The 10,982-nt window shown below is 40.2% G+C and overlaps 1 protein-coding gene across 1 annotated transcript; it reads right to left on the bottom strand.

The window, feature by feature from the left end:
* Positions 1-339: 339 nt before the first annotated feature.
* SSR2 (signal sequence receptor subunit 2) lies at positions 340-9,028 on the bottom strand. The gene is made up of 6 exons (XM_044672397.1): positions 8,982-9,028; positions 7,471-7,627; positions 5,069-5,167; positions 3,934-4,042; positions 2,011-2,088; positions 340-879 (listed from the first exon to the last, which is right to left on the bottom strand). The coding sequence occupies exons 2-6, from the start codon at positions 7,623-7,625 to the stop codon at positions 769-771; spliced, it is 552 nt and encodes a 183-aa protein (XP_044528332.1). The 5' UTR covers positions 7,626-7,627; positions 8,982-9,028; the 3' UTR covers positions 340-768.
* Positions 9,029-10,982: the final 1,954 nt, after the last annotated feature.

Here is a 10,982-nt window from a genome sequence, read left to right as displayed (position 1 = left end):
TTTTCACCGAGCAGGCAACCAGTTAAATCTCATCTGAGAGAATAAAGCTTAGCATCTGGAATGATGAAGCCTGCTAATATATGGACCATCACAGCTTTTACCCACTTCTCTTGCTAAGAGTGGGACTAAGGACAAAGAAAGAAAAACAGGAGTAAAAGATGTGAGAAAACAATAGGGGAGAAAGTAAAGGCTGGGGGAGGATTCTGGAAAGGAGAAATCTTTCTGGGATGAGGATCCACAGCTCCAGGTGCTGAGTAGCTCAGTTTGGCTAGTAGCACAGTTTTCAGAGCCTGCAATGGAAGCTGAGGTCACCAAGCTGGGGGAAGGGAAGACACACAATTGAGGTGGAGTTTGTTTTTATTAGAAAACCCATTTCAATAAGCACTTCCCTGCCCCCAAACCAGGAGGCCTCCAAGAGACTTGTGGTTCTGATTTCCTCTTTCCAGAGGTGGTCAGGCAGCCTCTGAAAGCTCCCATTTCTGAGCCCCTGAGAAAGTCCTCATTGCCAGCTTTGCAAAGAACAGCCCCAAAGTGAGGAGAAGGCCACTTGGGCTCAAGTTCTGCTGGGGTGTTTGTTTATATAAAAACCCAATGGATGGCTTCAAAACTGCACCAAGGCTCTCTTGGGCCCCTAGGCCTGTTCCTTTGCTCTATGTGAGAGCATGGCCACGGAGAAGGTAGTGAAGGACTAAGGGAAGAGATTGCATTTTGAGACATCCTTTGGAGTCTGGAAAGCACCTGGATTTCTTGGGAGGGGAGGGCACACATTCAGTTCTTCTTGGTCTTAGGGGTGTCATATTTCCTCTTGCTTGAATACCATAGGAGCAGGGGAATCCCAATGGAAGGAAGGGTCATGACACCAAATGCTGCCCAGTCCAGCTGTGGAAGAAAACAGAGGTTATAAAAGCCTAAATGAAGAGATGATACATCTAACAGGAACAGATAGGACTAATCTATTTGATTAGGGCAGAAAGGTCCTCTGGCTACGCTAGCTGGGATCTCAGATCAATCCTCTCTGGAGGACACCTTGTCCTCTGTATCTGTTAAATATCCAAAAACCCAGGTTGGTGGAAGAATCTTGGTTCTTCTGAAAGACCTCCAAAGAAGTCATGTGGCCACTACATCCCAGCATCCTTAAGTCCAATGTCATGGCTCTAAGAGGATATTCTTTTTTATTTCTAACTTCCATCTGTCCTCTCAAAAACCTTTTCCCATAGTCAACCATCAAGCATTTTTAAATGCCTGCTATGTGCCAGGAAACATGCTATGTGCTAGGGATACAAAGAAATGTAAAAACAATCCTTGCCATGGAAGAACTTACATAAAACCCTTCTAGCTTTCCCTTCTCTATTCTCCATTGCATCAGTTTTCTTCCTTCTAGAATTTTTGAACACAGCTACTACTCTCTCTGTAATTTTTTAAATCTTTCTGCCTCAATACTAATAGAATCTATGATTTCCCAAGAATAGGAGGTACCACTAATGCAGGCTGAAACTGCACACCTTAAACATTCTTTGTGTGTTGCTATAACCAAACCTTCTGGTAATGATGCCTTCACAGGTCCAAGAAGGCCTCACTGCAAAACTTCAGAGCCTGCTAGAATCTGCTGCACTGGCAAAGGCTTAGAGAACTCACTTCCACACCATAATGAGGCCCTGAGAAAGAACTTTAGGGAAGGGCATCTCCTTCTAGATCTTCCATAAAGTATGAAATCTCAAATGGGTTTCAGGATTCTAGAACCACAGCCTGTCCAATGATGAGGAGAAAAAGGACACCTTCTTGTTTCTTAGGGTTAAATGCCTATTTTTGAAATCTCCAAGCACAATATCTGTAACAGTCCTGCTAGTTATATCACAGATGAAACAATATATAGATACAGAATCAGTCCAAGAGAGGAATTCTGATAAGGAGTCTTGGGAATTACAGTATGGGGGAATCCATAGGCAAAGTTAGATATCTTCTCATGGTAGGGTAAAGACAAAATATGGAAAGGGCCACTGTGAAACTTACAAAATGAGGGGAGAATCTCCTATCAAATTCTCTTTGTGCCAGAATTCCTCCTTGCCCGGGAGCACTGGTGAAGCCAACCTGAAAACATGACCAGAGAAGACATCATAGCACACCTTTAAATTTGCCACTTCTAAAAAGGTCATTTCCAACCAACCTAGTTTTCTAGCATTGAGTACTCATCTCCCATAAGTACTGATTATATCAAAGAAATGTTACTGGTAGGGTACTAGAACCAGAGATCTGAGAGAGAAATATATATGTTTGACATGATTTAGATATGGGAATGGGCTGGACGACTTTTCTCCTGGATGAAAGAATGACAATGAATTGAAAATCAGTTCTATAGTTCCAGTTCCAGTTCCAGCTCTGCTACTGCTCTTAAAGCTCTGCACTTAAAAAAATATTGCCTTAAAAGGAAAATACTGTCGGGGCAGCTGGGTAGCTCAGTGGATTGAGAGCCAGGCCTAGAGACGGGAGGTCCTAGGTTCTAATCCGGCCTCAGACACTTCCCAGCTGTGTGACCCTGGGCAAGTCACTTGACCTCAATTGCCTACCCTTACCACTCTTCCATCTATAAGTCAATATACAGAAGTTAAGGGTTTAAAATAAAAAAAAAAAAAAAAAAAAAAAAAAAAAAAGGAAAATACTGTCAAAAAAGGGCTGGTCCAGGGAAACTGTAGACTTTTTTAGTCATATCAATCCACTTTAGTTGAGATTATGAAAAGAGTTACAGCAAACTTATCACCAGTGGCTTCAAGCTGTTCAATCTTGGGTAAATCACTTAATTTCTGTGTGTCCTAGTGTGCAAAGGAGGATAATATTACCTGGCTTGTTCACAGGACTTTTAAATGGTTCAAATGAGAAAATGAATGTGAAATCATTCTGAAGATATAAACCATTATATAAATATTAGCTATTAAAGAAAGGGCAAGGCCTAATTTACATTCCATTTTCCAGGAGAAAAGACAAAAAGTTTGGAGCACCCTGCAAACAACTTTGCTCGAGGAGCAGCACTTGAGACTTTGTTTTGGCTTTGAAGACAATTGTAAAGAGCTTAGTCTATTAACTCACTACTTGGAAGAACTGAAATATAAAACAGCTTTGGGGTCTGTACTAGAAATAGTATTCCTCAGTCCTAACTTTCTAGATAGTTCTAGGCAATTCTGTGCCCCACCATGCACTTGGCAAATGGGCCAAGATCCAGCTTCTCAATTATGTCAGCTTGCTTTGAACATCAATAATTATTAAGTAGGTACTGTCCACCCTTTAATATGAGAAGCATGAGAGAAATACAGATTATGTACACTCTGCTCTCAAAAGAATTTATGTGAAGAAATAGTGAAAGATAAGACTAAAGTGCTACACTCACAGCTGGGCTGTGAAGGCCTTTGAATGCCAGGAAAGTTTTAATTTTATGTAATAAGCTACTAGGAATCATTAAACATTCTTAAGCAAGGAACTGCCATGATAAATTGTGCTTTCAGACAATTTATTGGTGAAGAGGAATAATTGAAAGGGATAGGCAAATTAAAAAAGCAGGGGGATTATTAACTAAGATGATATTGCATTAATCTAGGTAAGGGCCTGAACTAAGGTGGTAGCAATAAGAACAAAGAACAACAAGGAGAGTTAGAAGTGCCAGTATATCCACTTATGACTTCAGAATATCCTCTTCTGGGACTTCAGAATCTAAAACATTCTCTGAATCAAGACTTCCAAAACCCTTTTCAAACTACTTTTACTTTCTCTCAAAATTTATATACTCTTGGCAATATGTTGTCAAAAGCAGGGTAAAAATGTTACTTCCAAGGGACAGATTACTGAAATAGAGAGCCAAGGAATTTTGGAGATTAGAGCCATATTTGTTCATCTTAATATTCATCTCCCCCCCTCAAAAAAAAAAAAAAAACCCTTAAAACTTACCACCACTGGCCCTTCTTCCTGGGCAAGGTATGTGATGGTTGCAGAGGTAAAGTTAAAATAGCCAGCCTTGAGGGGGCGAAGGACCACAGTATGGGAAACATTGCTGGCACTGGTCCAAAAGTCAAGGAGACATGTAGAAATGGATTCTAAAGTCCAGTTGCAACAACTCTCGAGTTCATCCTCCTGCCTAATTCATTGCTTATCACAAAGTATATCTATTAGATTTTACCTCCCTAACAAAGAGTAGATGAAAAAATGCTGTATTTTTTTAAATTTCTCAAGTATTGTTCAGTGAGCAGCTAGGTGGCAAAGTAGATAAAAGTGCCAGGATTTAAATCTGGGAGACTGAGTTCAAATCTGTTACTAAGATGTGTGACACTGGGGAAAAACACTTAACCCTGTTTGCCTCAGTTTCCTCATCTGTAAAATCAGATGGGGAAGGAAATGGCCAGCCACTCCAGTGTTTGCCAAGAAAACCCCAAATGGGGTCAGGAAGAGTTGGACATAAATGAATTGACTGAACAATCTTGGTTCACTGGAATTGATGTTTTATTCTTACAGTCAAAGCCTAAAGAGTTCATGTTTACCCAGCATAATTTTGGAGGTAAATTTATAGAATAGGAACTATTTTAGGGGTGAAATGCTATTGGGGGGCGGGATTCACATGTAATGTTATGACTTCATATGTGTAATCCCGCTTATATTCAGGAGAAGGGGAAAGAGGAGACATCTAATTCAAATACAAAACAATGAAGCATCACTTGGAATCATTTTAATAGAGGTTCAAGAGGTAACTGACTTTCTTACTTATTTTCGAGAGGATGGAATCTAAAACAATCCCAAACATCCCTATCCTATTCATAAAAACCTTAAGAGTCACTATGTAACTTGTATTAAGATCTTACAACCTAGAAAACAAAGCATCCTTCCTAACATCTAACTTAAATCACTCTCACTGAAATTTCATTCTATCCCTTATCCTGTCTAGTAAAGCTAGGAGAATAGCCAGCTATTAACTAAGATAATACACGATTGAAGCTGCATTACTCTCATTATTGTCATCTTTCTCCTTTCCTTTATATTCCCTTCATCAGCATTTTTTTAAAAAATAAAATAAGAAATGTCAGCAGGATACGGAGCAATGCGGTCCCATTTGACATTGAGCATTCCTGAAACAATACCAAAGTCTTCTGGGGGAAAAGAATCATCAGATAATTCCACATCTAGGGCTGCACTAAAAAAAGAGAAGAAAAAATAGAAAGGTATTAGGGAACAACAAGATTAAGACAACTGAAAAACTTCAAAGATGCTCTCCTCCAATTAAAAATTTTATGTAGGGCAGACATAATGGCTCAGGGACTACTACTATAATAAACTCTTAGAACAGAGATTTCTAACCTTTTTTATGTCATGGACACCTTCAGGAGTATGGTGAAGCCTATGAAACCTCTTCTTAGAATCATGTTTTTAAATAAAATACATAGGAATGTACAAAAGAAACCAATTACATATATTGAAAATTACTAAAAAAATTTTTTTAAAGAAAAACAAAACAAAACAAACAAGGTCAAAGTCCCTAGGGTTAAACTCCTATTCCAAAAGGAACAAGGCCTGGGTTTTTTCTTATTTCCAACTTTCCTCTGTAAAGTATGTATATGTCAAGGAGAATTATGGCAAATAACAGAAGAGATTCTACATAACTAACAAATGAGAAGAAACAACTCATTCTTAAAAATGCATAAATCTTGGGGGGCAGTTAGGTGACTCAGTGGATTGAGAGCCAGGTTTTCAGATTGGAGGTCCTGGGTTCAAATATGCCTCAGGTACTTCCTAGCTATGTGACCCTGGGCAAATCATTTAACCCTCATTGTCTTAGCCCTTACCACTCTTCTGCCTTGGAACCAATACGTTTAGTATAGGTTCTAAGATGGAAGGTAAAGGTTTTTTTTAAAAAGCACATAAAACTGGAATGACACTTAAAAGTAATTTGTATGACTGTTTGATTCAACTCTTATTTAACAAATGAGAGAAGAGATACAGGTGTAACTATACAAGGTTATACTACTAGTTAACAATAGAGCAAGAACAAGAGCCTAAGTATTCTAATCAATGAATCAAAAAGTGGCAGGAATTACACAGAGCACTGGAGGGAAGAGGGAGAATGGGGATGGAAAAAAATAATACATAGATAAAAAAAACAATCCCAGTCCTAAAAAAACCTGGGAGGAAAGGCACCTGCAGAAAGTAGGACCTGGAGAGAATAAGACTTGAAGGAAGTCAGAGAAACTAAGAAGCTGAAAGGCTAAAAAAAAGGAAGAAGAGTCTTCTAGACATAGGAGATAGTTAATGGGGCTAAATGATAATAAAATATAAGACTGTAAAGGTAAAGAGGGGCCAGGTTATGAAGAACTTTAGACACCAAAGAGGCAATAGGGGACGCTGGATCACATTTCAGGGTGGGGGGATGGGAAGAGGCAGGCCTACACTTTAGGAAAAATCAGTTAGGTAGCTAAGAGAGGCACCTGAATTGGGGAGATCAATTAGACAGCTAATTCTTCAGGTATAAGATGATGAGAGTTTGAACTAGGGTGGTGGTTGGATGAATGGAAAGAAGAGGGCTTGTAGAAAAGGTGTTGTAAAGGTAGAAATAAAGGTATTTAGAAATGAACTGAGGGGCAGATAGGTGGCTTAGTGGACAGAAAGCCAGGTCAGAAATCAGAAAGACCCATCTCCCTGAGTTCAAATCTGGTCTCAGACATTTACTAGCTGTGTGACTCTGGGCAAGTCACTTAACTTTATCTCAAATAAAATTTAAAAAAAGAAAAGAAAAATAAATATGAGAGAGTAAGCAGATAGGAATTACACTGAGGTTGCAAGCCTAGATGACACCATGATCCCTCATCTTCTTATAGAATTTAAAAAAACAAAACAAAACAAAAAAAACCCTTACCTTCCATCTTAGAATCAATACTGTGTATTGGTTCCAAAGCAGAAGAACAATGAAGAGTAGGCAATGGGGGTTAAGTGACTTGCCCGGGGTCACACAGCTAGGAAGTGTCTGATGCCAAATCTGAACTAAGACCTCCCATTTAAAGGCCTGGCTCTCAATCTACTAAGTCACCTTGTTGCCCCTTCCTTTTAGAACTTAAAAAAAAAATGGAGGTATCTATCTCCTATGTTACTTTCTTGCAGTAGAGTATAAACTAGATTTCAATTTTGTATCACTAGGAGCTAGCACAATAACTTGCAGATAGTGTGTCTATATGTGTACTCATTACATATCTATCTTTATACCCATTATTTATTAAATTGAAGAGAATTCTACCCCTTGTAGTCAGATTCTCCTCAACTCTAACCTGGAGTTATCCAAATCTGTCCTCTTATATACCTGCTGTTAGTGCCCTAGACCAACACCTTAAGATATCATTTCTCTACATTTTCTCTGAATGTCTTCATGTAATTGCCCAGAGATTTGAAGATCCAGAAAGCTCTTTCCTCTCCTACTCCTATTTGCAGTTTTGGGATTTAGTTAATTACCTTGAGCCGACATTGTAGATGTTGTATTGTAAGGTCAAATCCTTTCCTTCCACAGCATATCTATTGAGCAGTGACTTAGAAGCCAGAAGCCTGGCCCCTTCTTCACTTTTTGCAGCAGAAAACAGACACAACACAGCAAACACCAACAGCCTCATCTCTGGAATAAAACAAGACCAATAGCTACTTAGGCTGAATCTAGAAATCAAGATCCAATCACTACACCTCTGAAGCCAGTCACCCTCCTCAGTCCCTGTCCAAAAGGAGCCTTATAGCCATACCACTTTGTACTTCACAAAGTACTGTGGAGTAATAGAAAAAGAATTGACTCCAGGGCTAGAGGAAGCGTTTATATTTTATCTCTGATGTTTACTACTTGTGTGATATTGGGCAAATCCTTAACCTCCCTGGGCCACATCTGTAAAAAAAAGAAGGAATTGACCTAGATGGACTCTGAGGTCCCTTCCATCTCTATATATAGGATCCTAAGCTTCAGCATCTTCTATAGTAAGATTTCTAATGTATCATACATGAGAAACATAGGGATTATTCTATCAGTTACACTTGATGAAAATAAAAGTTTTTCCCCAACAACCTGAACTAGAGAACAGGCTGGAAGAAGCTTTGTTCAACTAATTTTTTGACTGGGCCATTAAAAGGAGTCAGTCTGCAAGTAGTCAGATGAAGGTCTCTCTGGGGTGTGATTTACATTACACTCTAGTTTCTATGGTATCTGACCATAAGACTCTGAATGTCTGGATTTAGTCCCAGTCCTGGCACTCACTACATATGTGACAGTGGCAAAAATCACATTAACTTTATGAACTACAATTTCTTCACCTGTAAAATGGAGACAATGATATTTGCACTAACTCAAGGGACCGTTAGAAAGCAAGCACTTTGCAAACCTCAAACTATTATGTAAATGTTAGCAACACTATTAGGAGAGACCTGAGCACCTTTTTGCTTGTAAAAAGCGAAAGTTTGGGAGGCCAAGGCCACAGGATGGATAGTTAAGGAAGGGTTGCTCTTTAGGGGAGAGAGAGGATAGGACAGCCACACTCAAAAGCTCGGATATGCTTTGGGTGTCTGAGAATTGCTATTCCTAAGAATGATTAAGGTTTCCATGGGAAAGTACATCTCTAGGGGTTTACCTCCCCGATTCCATCACTACAGTTGACACCGCCCCCTTCGTATTCAAGTCATGAAACTTTCCTCCCTCAACCCTCCTTGTATCACCTCCAACCCCTTTTCCTCACGCACAGAGTTCGTCCCAGCTGCCGACTCTCCTTTTCCCAGCCCCTCTCTCTCCCCCCCAACACCAAGCTCTCCCGCACTGCTCCCGGCCCCACTGCCTCCGTGGCTTCAGGGACTGTCAGGGTGACGTTTCCCCTCCCCGTCCTCTGGCCCCCGGCGCGCTGCAGCCTGTGGGCAGGACAGGAGGAGTCGGACGGAGACACACTGCCTACCCTCAAGCCCATTCCTCTAGTCCCATCCCCAGAGTAGGGTCTCACCGCGTGCAGCAAAGACCCAATTCGGCGCCGCCAGAACCGGAAGACAGAGTCAGCTCTGGAGAACCGAAAAAGAACTTCCTCCGGAAGTCCCAGTGAGGGAGGAAGTCCTCCGACGCAATGTCTTATGGGGATTGTAGTTCTCCAGCCGGCCCCATCTTGCCTCGGTGCTCCCCTCACCTTACTCTTTTTCCTGTCTCGGATATGGCCTCTCCTGGACATACTCTTTTTCGACACCCTCTTCCGATGTTCTTGCAGTTTGTTGTGGCTCACCAGCCTTGGAATCTGGTTAATCTCCTCACCAATCTAAATACTACTTTTCGTGGTACAATGGAAAGAGTGCTGATTCCAGAATAAGAGGACTCGGACTAGTCATTTAAGTCACCCAAATCAATTTTCCGACCTCAGTTTTTCAGGAGTAAAATATATACACGGGTTTGCTCGTCCTCGATGACAAATAAAAGCCAGATTTTTTTGCTTCTCGGAGCTGCCTTAGCATATAACAGAAAGTCAAAGAATCCATGGTGTCAGGTGTGTTTGCTCCCCCCATTAACAAACACAGAACCACAGAATTTCAGAACTGGGAGGGACTTCCAGCATGCTCACATACTTACATACCTGAGAAAGAATCCTTATTGCAAGAGGTTATCCAGGGGCAGCACTTCATTTTTTGTAGTTTGTTTTTTTTAACCTGTACCTTCCATCTTAGAATCAATACTAAGTATTGGTTCCAAAGCAGAATTGGATTGGTTTGCCATTTCCTTCTCCAGTTCATTTTACAGATGAGGAAACTGAGGCCAACAAGGTTAAGTTTCTTGCCCAGGGTCACATAGTAATGTCTGGGGCCAGGCCAGAACTCAATCTACCGGACTTCAAGCCTAGTTTTTAATATCCTAATTATGCATAGACTCAAAGATTTTTGCTGTCATTCTGGTGAAGACCTTCCAGCAAAGTGATTTTCCTTCATCAGGAAAATCCTTTCCATCCCCCTCCCCCCAAACTCCAGTGGCTTCCTATTGCTTCCAAGATACAAAATTCTTTGTATTGTGGCATTCAAAGTTCTTAATAAACTAACCTCCTACCCCCTTTCCAGTCTTCTTACACCTTACTCCTTACCATGTACTCTTGGATTGAGTATCTGAAGTCAAAACCTAGAAGGGGATACAAGATTATATAGCTGGGGGCAGTTTTTTTTTTTTTTTTGTTGTTGTTTGTTTGTTTTAGGTTCAGCAAAACATCTTTATTTCCCAGCATATAGTAGCCACACCTGCCTTCCTTGCTCCTTGCTTTCTGGCAAGGCCTGAAGGACAAAGATGGGAAGGGGAGAAGTTGCTCTGAACATTGAAAGGACACAGATAGCTAACTCAGAGGACTGAATGCTAGGCCTAGTAACAGGAGGTCCTGGGTTCAAATTTGACCCTCAGACATTTCCAAGCTGTGTGACCCTGGGCAAGTCTCTTAACTCCTATGCCTACTATTACTCCTATTACCATACTCTTCTGCCTTGGAACTAATACATAGTATTAATTTTAAGATGGAAGGTAAGGATTTTGCAAAAAAAAAAAAACCCAACAAAAAACAAAGATAATATATAACAATTATAATATTTAAACAATAATATATATAATAATTGTTTACATTGTATAGCAAGTACTCTGATAAGGTTCACCAAACCAGTAATGTGCTGGAAAATGTTTAAAAATCAGCTCTCTGAATACACTATACATTTTAAATTTGCATTATTAGTATTTTCTTCATTTCTCAAGTATAGACAATCAACAAAACAATCAAACCCTGATTTATAGCATTTGCCTGTTTCCAAGGCATAGATAATATGCAGTTAGATGGTGAAGTGGATAGAGGGCCAAGCCTGGAATCAGAAAGACCAATGTTCCTCAGCTTAAATCTGGCCTCAAACACTTACTGGCTATATTAGGCAAGTCACTTAACCCTGTTGGCCTCAGTTCCCACATTTGTAAAATGAAATGGAGAAAGAAATGACAA

This window comes from Gracilinanus agilis, chromosome 4 (genome assembly GCF_016433145.1).
Source record: "Gracilinanus agilis isolate LMUSP501 chromosome 4, AgileGrace, whole genome shotgun sequence".
Classification (NCBI taxonomy): Eukaryota; Metazoa; Chordata; class Mammalia; order Didelphimorphia; family Didelphidae; genus Gracilinanus; species Gracilinanus agilis.
This window is presented reverse-complemented; position numbering and strand designations above follow the sequence as displayed.